The following is a 17,279-nucleotide window of genomic DNA, read 5'->3' as shown; positions in this document are numbered from 1 at the left end:
ACGTGTGTAAAGGTTGTTGATTTCATTCTAGGGCCTTTTAAATCCGTATATAAGAGAATATAAACAAGTATGTTAAAACCAAACACATGTGTGCTGCTTTAGGTACATCAGTGGGCTAGAGTATAAGAGGCCATGCAGCTGCCCACTCCAGGAAATATTGCATTGCTCTCTTCTGGGACCTTTATTTTATAGTCTGGATCTTGGCGGCAGTTTGTGGGTGTGGCTGCCAGGCTACTGGAAAACTGGGGATCTAGGTGGAGGAGACCCAGTCCCAATCCAAGCAGGCTTGGAGATCTCAGCCACAGGTCCCGCATGCCTGGGTTCCTCTGTTGGTTCCCTCATGGGTGAGACTCATCTGAGCTTGGGGAAAGTGGCCTTCAGTATGGCTGAAGTTGGTTTCTGGAGGTGTTTGGCTGCCAGGGCTCTGCTTGGGGTGGGGAGGGAAACTCAACTCACCCCCCTACGAGGGCGCCCCCCCTCCCGTGAAGACTGCATGGCGTGGGGGCAGGAGATTCTGCAGCTTTTTTGTTCTTATTCTAGGAAAAGGTGAGGTGTTTTTTTTTTCCTGTGAAATGTAAATATCTAGCTTAGCTGAAGTTTTGTAAATTAATTTGTACCAAATTTACTAAGAAAGGAAGTAGTGTGTGTGTGTGTGTGTGTGTGTGTGTGTGTGTGTGTGTGTGTATGCTTGCACATGCGCACATTTTATGGGATTAAACCTATGGCCTCAGACATGTCTTCTGCCACTGAGCAACATTCTCAATTCCAGAAAGATTATTAGTACTGATCTGGCTAAGCTTGTAGCAGACCATCATTTTGGTATCGCTTCTCTAGGGGAGGACTCTACCTGTGTTAGTGGAGTTCTTAGCAGGTCATCTAACTTTAATCCTTAGAGTAATCTGGGTGTATATGAGAGGATGGGGAAGTATGTGAACAATTCCGATAGCTTACATATAATCAGAATTGGATTTCATACATAGTGAGAATGTCTGTTCCACCAAGTTCTATTTGTAAAAATATAGAAGGCTCCATAAAATGACAAATGAAAATTTATTCAGAGGTAAAAGATGTGTCCAAAGACATCCTACTTAGGCAGGTTTTTTTTGCAGTCAGCATAGATGTAAACATAAATATGGAAGCTGGGAGTGATTTGCGGAGACAGCCTATTTCCTGGGACTATAAACATCGTAATCAAATCTGAACTGTTGGGGCTAATTTGGAAGCTCAGATTGGTTGAGATTGTTCTACAAATGCTTTTCTAAAAAGGCTCAAATCCAAGTTGTAGACCTAGAATTGCTAAACCACTCAGTTTTTTTAAGTAATATCCCATGCTGGGCTGTTGACATGAACAACTAAAGCAGATCTGTCATGGAACTTAGAGATAAGCTGGAGAAACAAAGATAAACATGTTCTGAATGACTTTGCATGCACTGAAAGATACGCATATGTGGTAGACCTTTAAGCTTACTGTGGAGCCTCAGCTCCCTGGAGAAGTCAAGGCTTGAACTGCCTTAAAAGCTAAGCGATTGCATAACTAAACTCAAAATAGCTTGTACTGGGAGCTTTAGTAATCCAGTGATCCAGAGGACTGAATTTCTGTTGGACAGCTTCTGTTGGACAATTCTGGATGACCCTTAACTTATATTGAGGGGCTGGAGCGGTAGCGTTTGCTTTGCATACGGCCAACCCGGGTTCAATTCCCAGCATCTCATGTGGTCCCCTGAGCACCACCAGGAGTAATTCCTGAGTGCATGAGCCAGGAGTAACCCCTGTGCAACGCTGGTGTGACCCCAAAAAGGAAAAAAAAATTATATTGAAAGAACTTGGGATTTTGCCGGTAGCTGACAGAGTCTGAAGGAATCTGAAATACACAGATAACAGACAGGTTTTTTTTCTTTCAGATTTTTCTGACTGGGAAAAGTTATGGGGAGAATACAGGGCAGAGTGACAATAACTAAAAATAATGTGTGCAACTATGATGGGGATGAGGGATGTTGGAGATGAGCGAAAGTGATTTTTCATGATGAAAAGGAGGCATTCTGCAAACACAATCCGTGGATTTAAATGGGTCTCTCAATTGTGTGACAAACTAAGTCACTAAAATGACTAGTGTTCATTTTGGGCTCTGCAGGTTTACAGTTGCGTGCGTGCTTCCTTTCCAAAGTGCTGCCCACACAGTCGCTGAGTTAAGTGCCAGCCTCTCCAAGCTTCCTACTTAGTTATAAGTCCAGTTAGAAAGGATCATTTCTCTTCCTCAGTTCCAGAGAAGTCACAAACCAACTCTCCATGAGCTGGTTCAGGTCAGGTACCCCAACTCTAAACCAGAACTGGGTGTTGTTTCAAGTCCTAAAACCGGCCGTGGGCGGGGATCCTGTCTTAGTAACTACACGACTGGAGAAAATATATTTGACAGCTTTTATTACACCGCTGACATTAAAGAAGGAAAAACTGGGAAGTTAGAAATTTTTTCCTAAAACCACCACCCCGCATTTTGTAGCAGTCAAGCATAAAATGCAGAGCCAAATAAAACGGGCTGGAGCAATAGTACCGCGGGTAGGGTATTTACCTTGCACGAGGCCAACCTGGCTGGGTTCCATCCTTGGCACCCCATATGGTCTCTTGAGCCCGCTAGGGGTGATTCCTGAAGCGCAGAGCCAAGGGCAAAGCCTCAGCGCCGCCGGGTGTGGCCCCCAAAACAAAATTTAAAAAAACTAGTGTAATGTGAGTCTATCACCAGGCACACAAGTACCGGCCGAATATACCAGACCACAGTCCACCAACAGTTTGGGTCTCTCCAGCCTTCACTTTTGAAGCCTCATGAACCTGAGCTGCAGGCCAGAGCTGCTTTATTTATTCGTTCGTTTATTTTTGCTTTGGGCGGGGGTCAGTCCTGGCTCTTGCTCGGGGATCATCACTCCTGAAAGTGCTCAGAGGAACCCAGTGGGATGGAACCCGGGCAACCACGTGCAAGACAAGACACCGGCTGTACTATCATAGCTCGGGGCCTCACGGCTTCCTTTTTTTTTTTCATTTTTTTTTTTTTTGGCTGGGAAGGGGTGGAGGGAGATCCTCCAAAACCCCCGAGAAAATGCGTTTATTCTCAAAGAGTTTGGAGCCTGGCCCTAGATTCCCCCAACCCCGCCACCCCTCCACCGAAGGCTGCAATGCAGAGCTGGGCGCGCCGAGCCGCGCGGGTTCCGGGCCAGTTAGCGCGGGGCGGCGCGGCGCGGCGCGGCCTCCGGCCGGCAGGGGGCGATCGCGCCCGAGTCGGCGACTCTCGCGCCCGGGGCTCGGCGTCCGCCGGGGGAGGGCACAGCAGCGACCTCGGGCGGCGAGCCGCAGCGGCCGGGCATGGCGGCGTGGAGCCCGGCCACGGCAGCGCCGCTGCTCCGCGGGATGCGCGGGGTGAGCGCTGGGAGCGGGGCGGGCGGGGGCGGCCCCGGGGAGTCTCGGGCGGGCGCGGCGCGGGCCCGCAGCGCGTCCCGGCTCGGACCCCCGCCGCCCCCGCCGCCCCCTGCGCGCTCCTCATTCATTCCCGGCGCCGCGGGGCCGCCCGCCGGCGCCCGCAGCTGTCAGTGCGTTTCCCAGCCGGGGCCGGCGGGCCCGCGGGCGGCACCAACCGTCCCGGTTCCGGTCCGGTCCGGCCCGGGCGGCGCGGCTTGTGCGGACCGGGTCGGAGCGGCGCGGGTCCGAGAGGGCCGGACCCGGCTCCCCCTCCCCCTCCCCCGCCGGCCTCCGTGACCTTGGCTTTGCCCGGAGTGAAGGCCAGCAGAGGGCACTCCTCGGGCACTTGCTGATTTGGGGTTTTTTTTCCTTCCCCCCCACCCCCACCCGGGACGCCCTGCATCCCTCCGCTCTCCACCCTGGTCCTCACACTGTTCCCTCGCCGGCCCGGACGCCGCCCCGGGCCCGTCTTCCTGCTGGTGACTCGGAGCGTTGACAGCCCATCACTCCTGCGAAGGGTTCAACCCGCAGCGGTGCTGAGAACGGGGGAGTCTCCCAAGGAATAAACCTGCAGTGCTGACCCTCCCCCCCGCGCCGCATCCCTTGGCGCCGACCACTCGGGCCTTCCGCCTGCCCCCCTCTGCCTTTGCTCCCCTCCCGGGCCACCTTACCCAGGCCCACGCCGCCCCATCTCTTGTTCCTCTTCACTGCACTTCAGTTGCCCGGCAGAATGGGGGGAGAGGGGAGGACTTCTTGGCCCACCCACACCCAGTCGTCTTGCCACAAGGGTCATCACGCTTTTTCCCTTAATATTCCTTCACCCGTGTCACCCAAACCCTGCCCCAGGCCAAGCCCTGGAAGGCGGCAGCGGGAGGACAGGAAAGGGCTCTGTGCTCAGGAATTACTCCTGGTGAGGCTTAGGGGGTCGTAGGGATGCCAGCGGTTGGACCGGGTCAGCCGTGTGCAAGGCAAAACCCCGTATTCCTGCTGTATTATCACTCCGGCCCTGGAGAATAAACTTCTGGGGGTAACGGGGAGGGAGAGGGGTATGGGTGAGTCGTTGTAAATAATTGAGCTGGACCCTAGAGAAAAGGCCCAAACCTAACTTTTACAAGCCGCTTAGTGCAAGAGCTAGTGAGAGGGTCATGGTTTGGTTTGCTTTGGTCCCGGAGCCCTGCTCCAGACCATCAGGAAAGGGCTGGTGGGCTAGTGGGCAGGACACCCCCCAGCGCTGCATCATCTCCAGGAAGAGACCCCATTCCTGGCGCTGCTTCCTTTGTAGCTCTTCTCCTCCGGGTCTCTTCCTGCCTTGCTTTGGCACCAAGAAACCTGGCTAACAATTCGTCTTTTTTTTTTTTTCTTTCCCCTGTGTGGGTAGGGGTCACACCAGCAGTGCTCAGGGCTTACTCCTGGCTCTGCTCAGAAATCACTCCTGGTGAGGCTCAGGGGACTCTATGCACTGCCCAGGACTGAGCCCAGGTCAGCCCATGTGCTATTGCTGCAGCCCCCAGCCCAGGCCCTTTAGGGGGGTATTCGGGGCCTGCCCGCCTGCACTTTCAGTCTGCCTTTTCAGCTGCAGCTGGGCACGGGTCACACCCCAAGGGGGAGAACGGAGATTGTCAATCATGCATCAAGTGTGGGGGTGGGGGGCTCCGGCCCCTTCAGACTGCACAGGGCATGTGGGAGGCAGCCTGCCTGGCCCTTTGTCTCTGCCAAGATCTTCCCCACAGGTCCAGCCGAGATGTGAAACTGCCTGGTCTTGTTCCGTGTAGTGGTCAGTGTGTGGGGAAGCGCCTATTGAGCTAAGTTTGGGCCTTTTCTCTAGGGTCCAGCTTGATTATTTATAACCACCCCTGGTATTCCCAGAACTTTATTCTCTGGGGCCGGAGTGATAGTACAGCAGGTACAGTGTTTGCCTTGCACAGTGGCTCACCGAAGTTCGATTCCTGGCATCCCCTGTGATTCCCCAAGAGTAAGGAGTAAGCCAGGAGTAAGCCCTGAGCATCACTGGGTAAGGCCAACAATCACTGTCACTGTCATCCCGTTGCTCATCGATTTGCTCAAGTGGGCACCAGTAACGTCTCCATAGTGAGACTTGTTATCACTGTTTTTGGCATATCGAGTACACCATGGGTAGCTTGCCAGGCTGTGTCGTGCGGGTGGGATACTCTCGGTAGAGGGACGGAGGAATCGAACCCAGGTCAGCTGCGTGCAAGGCAAATGCCCTACCGCAGTGCTATTGCTCCAAGGTCAACAATAACAAAAAGTTTATTCTCCCTGGGAGGCGCGCCTGCCCCTGTGGCTTAGCTTCTGGCTGTGCTGCGGGCAGCGCCTCCAAGGAGAAGGGCCGGGCTGCCCTGGGGGCAGGTCTGGGGCCTCTGCCTGATTCTCTCCCTCCCATGGCAGCTTCCACTCTTCCACTGTGCCCGGCGGCTCTTTGCCTCCCAGACTGAGGGCGAGCTCAAGGTGACGCGGGTTCTCCAAGAGAAGTTTCCCCGGGCCACAGCTATCAAAGTCACAGACATTTCAGGTGAGGTTCCCTCTGCCTTTGCCCAGAGGGTCAGTGGGTTTTGCCCTGTGGGGGGTGAGAGAGCTGGGGACCAGGTGGAGGGAATGTGCTGTCCCTGGCTGCCTCCTACATGTGGCTTTCGGACACGCAGGACTCGGCCTCTCCCATCTGCTGGGGTAGAGGTGGGGGTGCAGAAGCTCCTGCCGCCCAGCCTGGCCCACTGCTACTATGACTATTATTTTGGGCACAGGGGTGACTTGGGTCCATACCTGGCAGGGTTCCGGGGTTAGCCCTGGCTCTGTACTCAGACTTATTCCTGGGGGACTCGGGAACTCTCTGGGGTGCCGGGGATTAAACCCAGGTTGGCCGCATGCAAGGCGGATGCCCTGCCTTCCGTTCTGTCCTCTCTCTGGCCCCCTGTATTCCCATCCTTCCTCCTGCCCTTCCCCGCCCCCCTTCACCCTTTCTCTTCCTCCTTCTCTTATTTTTGGGTTTTTGTACTACATCTGGTGGTGCTCAGGGGACTTGATGGAGTGCTGAGGGTCGAACCTAGGTTGACAAGCACCTTAACCCCTGTCCTATCTCTCCTGCCTCCCCACCCCTCCGCCAACACACACACACACACACACACACACACCAAAAAAAAAAACAAAAACGCACACACGTTCTCTGACACTCTAGCATGTCAGGCATGAAGTGGACCCTGTAGATTTTGTCCTTTTTTCCCCCCTTTTCTTTTAGTGGGGTGGGGGCTTGCAAGGGGTGTTCAGAGACTCTGGGAGTCACTCCCAGCTGCCCAGATCTGAGGTCAGTGCCCAGCATGTGAAGCTGTGTTGTTTGGGCCTGATGCCAGGGGCCACCAGGGTCGTGCCCGGTGGTGCCTGGGGGAATGTGGTGCTGAGAATGGGACTCGGGGCCTCCACGGCGAAACACGCGCTCCTGGCCTTTGAACTATCACCCCAGCCCCAAAGTTTTGTCTTTTTCTTCCATTTGTTTTTTTTTTTGTTGTTGTTCTTTGGGTTACACCCAAGCGGTGCTCAGAGGTTACTTCCAGGCTCTGCACTCAGGAATTAGCTCCTGGCATTCCTTGGGGACCATATGGGATGCTGGGGAGCAAGCCCAGGCTGGCTGCACGCAAGGCAGGCACCCTACCCACTGCGCTCTCTCTCCAGCCCCATTTTGTCGATTAAAAAAAAAAAAAAAGTAACTGCTTCGCTTTCCCACGAAGAGACTAGCCCAGAGAAGGCAGAGTGTCATCTGTCCAGCGGCAAGGGGTGTGGGCAGCAGGGCCAGAGGCAGGACCCAGCACACATGGCGCCGAGCCCAGTTTTCAGGCCCCGCCCGGCTCAGAGGACCGCTGGACCCTCCAAAGTTGCAGCTATCTGTGTGTTCGGAGCAGGCTGAGGCAGCCCCTGCAGGCCCGCTGGGGAGATAGGGCCTTTATCCAAGCCCACACTCGGAGCAGGTACGGAGCGATAGGCACACCCGCCCCGGCCGCGCAGCTTCCCGCAAGAAAGCCGAGAAAGTGGCCTGTGTCGTGGCCGCTGTAGGTAGCTGAGACCCACCAAGACTGTCAGGGGGAGGCCTCGGCAGACCTTGGTGTCTCTGTCCAGGACCTGCTGCAGGCCCAGGGAGGGAGGGTAGGAACATGCCCAGCTCCGGATGGAATTGCTCGTGGGAAACGGGACTGGATGGGGGCTGGAGCGATAGTTCCAGCGGGGGGAAGGGGTGTGTGGGGGGGTGACGGTGGCGTTTGCCTTGCACGCAACTGACCCGGGTTCAATCTCCGGCATCACATGCGGTCCCCAGAGTGCCACCAGGAGTAATTCCTGAGTGCAGAGCCAGGAGTAACCCTTGAGCATTGCCAGCTATGACCCAAAACAAAACAAAACAAAAAATTAAAAATAAAAGCTGGGGTCAGTGGAGCCAGAAATATTGCACAGCCACAAGCCTTGGGTGACCGCAGGCTCGTCTAGAGCCTGAGAGCTACATTGCACTTCTCTCTTCCTCTCTCTCTCTTTCTCTCTCTTCCTCTCTCTCTTCCTCTTTCTCTTCCTCTCTCTCCCTCCCTCTCTCTCTTCCTCTCTCTCTTCCTCTCTCTCTTCCTCTCTCTCTCTCTCTCTCTGCCTCCCTCCCTCTCTCTCTTCCTCTCTCTCTCTCTCTCTCTCTCTTTCACACTCTCTCTCTCTCTCTCTCTCTCTCTCTCTCTCTCTCTCTCTCTCTCTCTCTCTCTCTCTCTCCTTTCCACGTTGTGCTGCTCCAACGCTGGCCTGCAGTCATCTGTGTACAGGCACCCTTTCTGTATTTCTGTCTTTCCCATGTTGCTTCATACACTCCCCAGTCGTCAGCACCAGTGCTCCAGCCAGATGTCTGGAGAGCACCATGGGCAAGGGGTGGCCCCAAGAGTTGCACTGAGAGTGGTTCCCTCCCTCCCTGCCTGAGAAGGCTCTCCCAGAAGGAGACACCGTGGTGGGCGCCTTTGAGGTTTGCGTGGTATTGCGCTGGCCCTTTCCCTCCTGCTTTCTCGTTCCCTGCTTCCCTTTCAGGTACAGTTACTTGTGATTTCAACCCAAATTATTTTAGATTCTCTGTCTCTCTGTCTCTCTGTCTCTCTGTCTCTGTCTCTGTCTCTCTCTCTCTCTCTCTCTCTCTCTCTCTCTCTCTCTGCTGTGCTCAGGGGACCTTACGGGATGCCAGGGGTCGAACCCGGGTGGGCCACGTGCAAGGCAAACGTCCTCCCCACTGTACTATTGCTCCGGCCCCTTCCTCTTCTAATACACGGCAGTATGCAGGCTACTCCCACCTCTGTGCTTGGTCGGTCACACCCCAAGGTGCTCAGGGGACCATGTGGTGCTGGGGATCAAACCTGAGGCTCCTATAGGCAAAGCATGTGCCCCAGCCATTGTATTATCCCATGCCCTATCCTGCGTTTAGTTTTTGGGTCACACCCAGCGGTGCGCAGGGCTTACTCCTGGCTGCGTGCTCAGGGATCAGTTCTGGCCAGGCTCAGGGGAGACCATATGGGATGCCGGGAATCAAAGCTGGGTTGGCCACGTGCCAGGCGATCACCCTCCCGCTATCCTGTTCTCCAGCCCCAACTGCTGGTCCTTTGGAAGCCGGAACACTAGGTCCATCCCTGCCACCCCCTTCTCTGGCCTTCTTTGGCCCAGTAACAGGAGATAGCGGGGCCCACGGACAGTTCTTCGGGTTTCCCGGTGCTGTGCCTTTTGTTTCCAACCCACGAGGCAGGGCTCTGGGCAGCGCAAAGAAAGGCCTTGCAAAAACAGGCGCATTCTGGGTTTGCGGCAGCCGACCTGGACGCCTTGGGGAGCCAGGATCTTTTTCTCCCAGCCTTTGCAACTTTCCAACAAATACTAAACGTGCAGACCTTTCTTGGATCGTGCAGTACTCGGGCCCGGCTGGGCCTGCGGCCGCTCTAAATAAAATGGATAAATTAAACACTTTCAACTGGTGTTGACTTTAGGAGGCTGCGGAGCCATGTATGAAATCCAAATCGAGTCGGAAGACTTTAAGGCAAAGAAAATTGTCCAGCAGCACCAGATGGTGAATCAGGTCAGTGGAGGCACCCGGGTTCCTGGGCCCCTGGAATGCCAGCGAGGGAGGAGGCTGCTGGGGGTGGCTTGTTACTGGCAGTGCCAGGAAGCAGTGTCGCCACACTGAAGGCCCGGCCCTGGAATCAGGCCCGGAGGGAAACATCTGGAACAAGACTGTGGCCCCGTGGGGAATTTTTCCAGGGTTGAAATCAGGGTCTCTGCTCGTGTTTCACTCAAGCCGTCCTTTCTGCCAGCCCCACTCCCAAACGCTGTTTTGCATTTCCTCGTCTCACTGTGCTGACGTTTACTGTGCGTCTTGGGTGATGAACCTCGCACCCTGTCCCCTCCTGTGTCAGGGGGAACTGGGACTCTGGGGCTCTGGGCCGTAGCTTCCCGTCAGCTGAGGCTGCCCAAGGCCCTGACCCCGTGCCCAGCCTTGTGCTGGCACCGAAGAGGCAGATGGCCAGCAGTTGCCCACTGCCCTTCCCTGGCCGCTGCTTTCCGCTGCCTCTCAGCCTCTCTCAGGGCCTCATCTCTGCTGCTGTCCAGTCTGCCAGTGGACACCACAGTGACCTGCAGAATCCAGAATCCTGTTTTGTCCTGGCCAGGATATTTTCCCTCTCCTCCCTCCCTCCCTCCCTTCCTCCCTCCTTCACCCCTTTCTTTTTCTTTTTTTGTCTTTTTGTGTCACACCCAATGATGCTCAGGGGTTACTCCTAGTTCTGCACTCAGGAATTACTCCTGGTGGTGCATGGGAGACCATATGGGATGCCGGGATCAAACCCGGGTTGGTGCCATGCAAGGTAAACGCCCTATGTGTTGTACTAGGAGTTGCACTATGTGTTGCACTCCAGCCCCCTTCCTTCCTGCCTGCCTTCCTTCCTGCCTTCCTGCCTTCCTGCTTTCCTTCCTGCCTTCCTGCCTGCCTTCCTTTCTCACATCTGACTGTGCTCAGGCCCTTCTCCTATCTATGCACTCAGTGGTCACTGCCAGTGGGGCTTGAGGCCCCATATGGGTGACCAGAGATTGAACCTGGTTGGCCACATGCCAGGCAAGCGCCTTAACCCCTTTCCTGACTCTCTGGCCACGTGGTTGGCCTCTGTCTCCCTAGTCCTCCAGGCCTCCCCCCAGTGAGACGTGGCCAGGTCTTTCTTCCCTTCTCTGGGCCGGGTGCCCTGCCCTCCTCTGCTCCTTCTGCCTCCGGCTTCCCACTCCCGGGCAACCTCCCTGGAGAATGGCAGGGTCGGGGTGGAGGACGTGGCTGGGGCTGCAGCACCCGAAGCTGGCTTCTCACGGTCCCGTCCCGGGGCTCGTGTCCTTTCCCTTTGCTTTTTAACCCTTTCCCGGGGCCTTTTCTCCTGTGCCCCTGCTCGGCCTGATGCTCAGGGCCCACCCGGTCCCAAGCAGTGTCTACCCCCGCGGCCTTCTAGACCCAGCCCTCCTCGGTCAAGGCCGGAGTTTTCTCAGCTGGATGCACCCCGGGTGGTCTCTCAGGCCCTCTGAGAAACAGGGGTAGGGCAGGGTGGGGAGGGTGTGGACAGAGGGGACACTGGGAAGAGTCCGTGCGTGGGCAGGGGGTGGGGTGACGGGGCCTGTGCCCCCGCCACAGACGGGGGGGCCTAAGGAGGCGCTCTGACTGCACTCCGCCATGGGGTCTGCTTCCAGACTGGTATGGAAGGGTTTTGTGGGGCTGGAGAGACCGTACAGTGGGGAGGACTCTTGCCTTGCACACAGCCAACCAGGGTTCAGTCCCTGACGTCTCATATGGTCCCCCAAGCACCACCAAGAATAGGAGTAAGCCCTGAGCACCACCAGATGTGTCCCCACATCCCAAATGGAGTAAAACAAAGCGTTGTCTTCAGACCGGTCCGTGGGGCTCCGTGAGCAGAGCACTTGCTCTGCACGTGTGAAGTCCTGGGTTTGATTCCTGGCACCAAAAGGGGAAAAAGAAAAAAGCTTTAAAACATTGTTTCCAGTGAAAGGAAACAACTGCTCAGTGCATCTAAAACTGTAGATATAAAAACTCACACCTAAAATGCTCTCATTAGACTTAGCGCGGTCGACATTAAATGACAACTCAGTGATCCTCGGTCACCCTTGCAGGCCCTGAAAGAAGAGATCAAGGGGATGCACGGACTGCGGATCTTCACCTCCGTCCCCAAGCGCTGACCACGGCCCGGCTGCCTGGATGTTGCTGCTTCAGACCTTGGATGAACTTGACGGACAGTTCCTGCCTAGGAGCTTGCCAAAAGATTTTTTTTTAATCTATTTTATTCAAAGACATTTCCATATAATAATTATAGAAGAATATGTTATCTATCTATTTAGATGTTAATTAAAGACCTGAAGACACTGTAGCTCCCAGAGTGTCCTCTGCTGTCCAAGGTGCTCTAAAGACGACTTCGGGCCATGTGGTGGGACAGGTGTGGCGGCCACAGCCGGGTTGGTGCTGTGTGGCTGCTCTGTCTCGTCACATTTCCTTCCTCTGTGAAACTGCTCAAGTGCCAAAAGAAAAGGTCCTTTGGTTGTGCTGTTGCCTTGGTTTGCTACTTTCTTTCCCTTCCCTGACAAGCTCTTTACTCCTGGCTGTGCACTCGGGAATCACTCCTGGCCGTGTTCGTGTTCGGGGGAGCCATATGGGATGCTGGGGATAGGGGATCGAACCCGGGGCAGCCATGTTGCAAGGCGAATGCCCTCCCTGCTGGACTATTGGCTCGGTTTCTCTTCACATCACATAAAATTTCACAGCCTTTTACAAAAATGATCTGACACCCCCACTTTTTTCTTTTTTTGTTTTTTGCTTTTTGGGTTACACACGGCGATGCACAGGGGTTACTCCTGGCTCCGCATTCAGGAATTACCCCTGGCGGTGCTCAGGGGACCATATGGGATGCTGGGAATCGAACCCGGGCTGGCTGTGTGCAAGGCAAAGACCCTACCCACTGTGCTATCGCTCCAGCCCCGCCCCCTCAGTTTGCCTTTGGTTTGGTGGGGAGGGCACATGTGGCAGTGCTCCGGGTCTTCTCCCTGCTCAGTGCTCGGGGTCGCTCCTGGCAGCATCTAGGGAATTGTCAGTGCCGGGAATTGAAGCTGGAGCTCCTGCCTGTTGAGCATCTCTCTTTTTTCTTAATTTTATTTATTTATTTTTAATTTTCTATTAGAGAATCACAGTGATGTACAGTTACAAACTTATGAGCTTTTGTGTTTGCATTTTACTCATACAGTGATCGTTTACCCATCCCTCCACCGGTGCCCATTCACCTCCACCAATGATCCCAGTATCCCTCTCACCACCCCCACCCCATCCCCCACTACTCCACCCTGCCTCTGTGGCAGGGCATTCCCTTTTGTTCTCTCTCCTTTTGGGTGCGAGCTGAGCATCTCTTTGACCCTAGACCCCTGGTTTCTTACCCGCTGGGGCCTTGTGGGCCGTCGGCATGAGGTCCAGGTTCTTGCCCTCCAGGAGGGCAGTGGTGCTCTGGGACCCGGGACAGACGCTGAGACTTGCTTTCTCAGCAGCCTTACAAACAAGCCCCAGGCCAGCCATACCCATGCAGCCCACTGGCAGCAGCTGCCCCCAACGCCAGTGCCCTTGGCACATCAATATGGCAGCACTAGGGGGCTTCTGGGCCTTGGCAGTGGCAGGGTTGGCATCGCCAGCTGCTGTTCTGGAACCCGCGTCAGTGGTCTTGAGTCTAGTCCCAGGGCCTCCCTGTGCGGCCCAGCTCCGGAGGCTGGCAATGGCCCCAGGCCCTTCCCAAACCATGCACACCCCCCTCGTTCATGTCTAGGGCTCCGGCCGAGAGTCCCGATGGGGTCACCCACCCTTTGCATGATGGTCCCTGCCCTGCTGGTGCTTATGCCTGGTGGGCAGCACCCCTAGAGATCCAGCCCCTGGAGCTCCATCCTCAGCCCCCCCGGGCCCCATGATTGGAGGGGGTGGAATGGGTGCAGGGCTTGCCCACACTTCCTCTGTCGTGCATGGAGGGGACCCCAGGGAAATGAGTAGTCCCTGGCTTCGATTTCTTTCCCCCCCCCTTTTTTTTTTTGCTTTTTGGGCCATACCTGGCAGTGTTCAGGGGTTACTCCTGGCTCTCAGGTTACTGCACTCAGGGTTACTCCTGGCTCTGCACTCAGGAACTAGGAATCACTCCTGGTGGTGCTCAGGGACCAAATGGGATGCTGGGCATCAGGGCATCAAACCTGGGTCACAGGTTTGCATCAAACCCACGCAAGGCAAGCATCCTGCCCGCTGTGCTGTTGCTCCAGCCCTTGTCCCTGGCTTTTCAGTTCTCAGTCCCCACTACTTCCTTAAGAAATAGAAATATCAGGTCAAATAACCTTAGGCTCCAAGCCTTTGCACAGAACAATTTTAAATAGTTCATTTACATAGAGTGCCCCACTTTTTAAATTTAGAAACGTTATGTCTCCAGTGTGGGGAAGGCACTGGTGTCTGCTGAGACAGAACCATTGCTCACATGGGATAGTGCCGCTGTATCTGAGTGAGGAAACAACGTACGACACAGACAGCTCGGGCGGGAGAGACAGAACAGCAGCTAAGGCCCTAGTCTGGTACACGATAGACCCAGACCCAATCTGCGATCCCTGAGCACAGAGCCAGGAGTAAGCTCTGAGCACCCACAGATGCGGCCCTCCCCACCAATTTAAGTTCTTTGGGGCTCTGGTTTTTTTTTTTTGTGTGTGTGTGTGTGTTTCTCTTGTTGGGTCATACCTGGCGATGCACAGGGCTTACTCCTGGCTCTGCACTCAGGAATTACTCCTGGCAGTGCTCAGGGGACCATATGAGATGCTGGGACTCGAAACCAGACTGGCCATGTGCAAGGCAAACGCCGTACCCGCTGTGCTACCGCTCCAGCCCCTAGGCACCTTGATTGACAAGAATGTTAATGTTTCCGGAATACAATGTTGCTACACTACGTTCTGCATAGAGTACCCCAAGTTCCTTCTCCCCTGCCCCTGGGTCCCTCCTCCACCCCACCTATGATTAGCATACTCAGTCCTAGAGGTAAACTCGGGTCTCACCATTGTTTATTCCGCTGTTTATCCCATGACTATTAAAACCGAGGAGAGGGCCTGTGACACCCCTGAAAGAGCTGGTCACCCCAGAGGGTAGCTTTTAAAGGGTGTGATGATGAGAAAATGCCCCCAGGTCCCAGAGTGCAGCCCGTGGTGGACGGGGGGCGGGGGGGGGGGAGGGCGAGAGACAGCACAGACAGATGCAGTTCCTCGCGTGGGCTGGGCTCTGATCTGCCTCAAGCAGTGTGAAGCGGGTGTTGGAACACGCGCCTTTGGAGACTGCCTGGGGGAAGCCCCCGGCGTGCTCCTCGCGCCCCCTCATCCCGGGCTGTGAGCGGGCAGCACAGACCCCAGAGGGGGCGGGGGTCAGGCGCTGACCCACAGCCAGCGCCAACCCAGCCTTTGGCCGAGACACGGTGACGGGCCATCTCGGGAGCGGAAGATGGTGCTGGGGCCCAGTTCCCACGCACTTGCCGCTCCAAGTTGCGCCGACCCACGACCCGGTGGTAACCGCACAGGTGCGCATTCCTAGGAGGAGTTCCGGCTTGCCGCACTGAGGTCCCACTGCCGCGGAAGGCCTGGGCCCCTGACAGCTGCCTGCCAGGAACAGCAGCCTGGAGCCCCGCAGGTCAGCCCGACAACATCGCACGCTTGGCTTGCTTTGCACCCTCGGACTCTAACGCCAAACCATGCCTGGCCAACTGAGTATGGCTCGGATTGGCCCTCAGGCCCCCCAAGCATTGCTTGGGAACCCCACGACCACCCCAAAGAAAAAAAAGACACAATTTCCAATTCTTAAATTTTTGAACTTTGGGCTGGAGCAATAGCACAGTGGGTAGGGCGTTTGCCTTGCACGCGGCCGACCCGGGTTTGATTCCCAGCATCCCATATGGTCCCCTGAGCACCGCCAGGGGTAATTCCTGAGTGTATGAGCCAAGAGTAACCCCTGTGCATTGCCAGGTGTGACCCAAAAAGCAATAAATAAATAAATAAAGTTTTGAACTTTATTTAGGATTTGGGGGCCACACCCCGCAGTGCTCAGGGCTTGCTCCTGGCTCTGCACTCAGCAATGATGGGATGCAAGGGACCAACCCCGGCTCGGCCACGTACAAGGCAAACGCCCTACCTGTTGTACTCTCTCTCTCCCGCTCCAGTAGCCAAGTCTTTTATTTTATTTTATTTTTATTTCCTCCCCCCCCCCTTCATTGATTCACCATGAGGGACAGTAACAGAGCTTTCATGTTTGAGCTTCAAACATGAAGCTTTTACCTCCTGCAAATGAAGTAAATCCTCATACAATTATCAAACACCCATCCCTTCACCAGTGCACATTTTCTACCACCAGAGCCCCCAGTATCCTTCCCCCCCACCTCCATTCCACACCTATTCCTGCCTGTGTGGCAGACAATTTGCACAGTACTCTCTTCCTCTCCTTTGGTTACCTTCGATATTTGAGCCTAGTCCCACCACCACGCATCCCTGCTGAAAAGGCAATGCCAGACAACATGTTTTTCTGTTTTGTTTTGTTTTTTGTTTTTGGGTCACACCCGGCGATAAACAGGGGTTACTCCTGGCTCTTCACTCAGGAATTACTCCTGGCGGTGCTCAGGGGACCATATGGGATGCTGGGATTAGAACCCGGTCGGCCTCGTGCAAGGCAAATGCCCTACTCGCTGTGCTATGCTCCAGCCCCGACAACGTGTTTTGTATTGCTTGTTATGGATACAATATAATGTTTCGCAGCCGCCAAGAGCGGCAGCAAGCACGCTCTAGGAATTCTAAAATTTTAATAATTAGGGTCTGGAGAGATGACTGCAGCAAGTTGCTCGGGTCCGAGATTCATTTGTGTGTCTCTGGATCATGGCCGTGTGGGAGCTTAAGAAGGCGGTGGCTGTGTGTGGGTGTCATCTCAGAGTCCCACTGGGGTGGCGGGGGAGGAGAAGGAGAGTTCTAGAAGATGGCGGCTGCCGGGATTCCTAGAGGGCAGGCGGAGGAACGGCACCTGCCCCCCAACTGGAGTGGCCTGGAGAAAATGGCCTACTGCGACATCCAGAGCCGTCTCTGCGGCAAATTGCTCGGGTCTGAGATTTCATTTGTTGTGTCTTTCAATAGCCAACTCTTTTTTTTTTTTTTTTTTTGCTTTTTGGGTCACACCCACCGATGCTCAGGGCTTACTCCTGGCTTTGCACTCAGGAATTACTCCTGGCGGTGCTTGGGGGACCATATGGGATGCCGGGGATCGAACCCGGATCGGCCGCATGCAAGGCAAACGCCCCACCCGCTGTGCTCGCTCCGGCCCCTCAATGGCCAACTCTTAAGATGTGAGAGAGCAGTTGTTTGCCTTCTCTCTCCTAATTCTGGAGTCGCTGAGCGCTCAGAGGCACGAGGCCGACAGGCTCGGCTTTGGGGTTGGCCTTTGGTTAGGGCTGCGGGGCCAGGGAAGGGCCTCCCAAGTCTCAAGAGACTCCAGACCCCACCATCAATTCTCCACCAACCCGGTTATCAGTTCAGGACCTGAGGATGTGGTGCTGCCGGGAGACCTCGGCCACCCCAGGGTGCTGGGGGCCTCTGGGGCAGCGGCTGGGTGTTGAACAGGGGATCAAACAGTGCCAGGAAGCGAACCCAGGTTGGTCATCCCTGCCTCTGGCACTCTATCCCAGCCCCCACGTGAGAACAATTCTAGCTTGTTACAATCTTCAGAACTCCCGTAACCCTGGGAGGAACGTAATCCTGGG

At 55.3% G+C, this 17,279-nt stretch overlaps 1 protein-coding gene across 2 annotated transcripts; it reads left to right on the top strand.

Moving 5' to 3' along the window:
* Positions 1 to 3,286: 3,286 nt before the first annotated feature.
* On the top strand, positions 3,287 to 12,045 carry BOLA3 (bolA family member 3). 2 transcript variants are annotated; one of them, XM_055122041.1, is made up of 4 exons: positions 3,287 to 3,405; positions 5,851 to 5,974; positions 9,438 to 9,526; positions 11,611 to 12,045. In XM_055122041.1, the coding sequence occupies exons 1-4, from the start codon at positions 3,352 to 3,354 to the stop codon at positions 11,674 to 11,676; spliced, it is 333 nt and encodes a 110-aa protein (XP_054978016.1). In that variant the 5' UTR covers positions 3,287 to 3,351; the 3' UTR covers positions 11,677 to 12,045. The 2 variants fall into 2 exon arrangements, with proteins under 2 accessions (XP_054978016.1, XP_054978015.1); XM_055122040.1 differs by lacking the exon at positions 9,438 to 9,526.
* Positions 12,046 to 17,279: the final 5,234 nt, after the last annotated feature.

Source organism: Sorex araneus, chromosome X (assembly GCF_027595985.1).
Source record: "Sorex araneus isolate mSorAra2 chromosome X, mSorAra2.pri, whole genome shotgun sequence".
Classification (NCBI taxonomy): Eukaryota; Metazoa; Chordata; class Mammalia; order Eulipotyphla; family Soricidae; genus Sorex; species Sorex araneus.
Note: the sequence above shows the minus strand (reverse complement) of the source record. Positions and strands in the feature narration are given on the sequence as shown.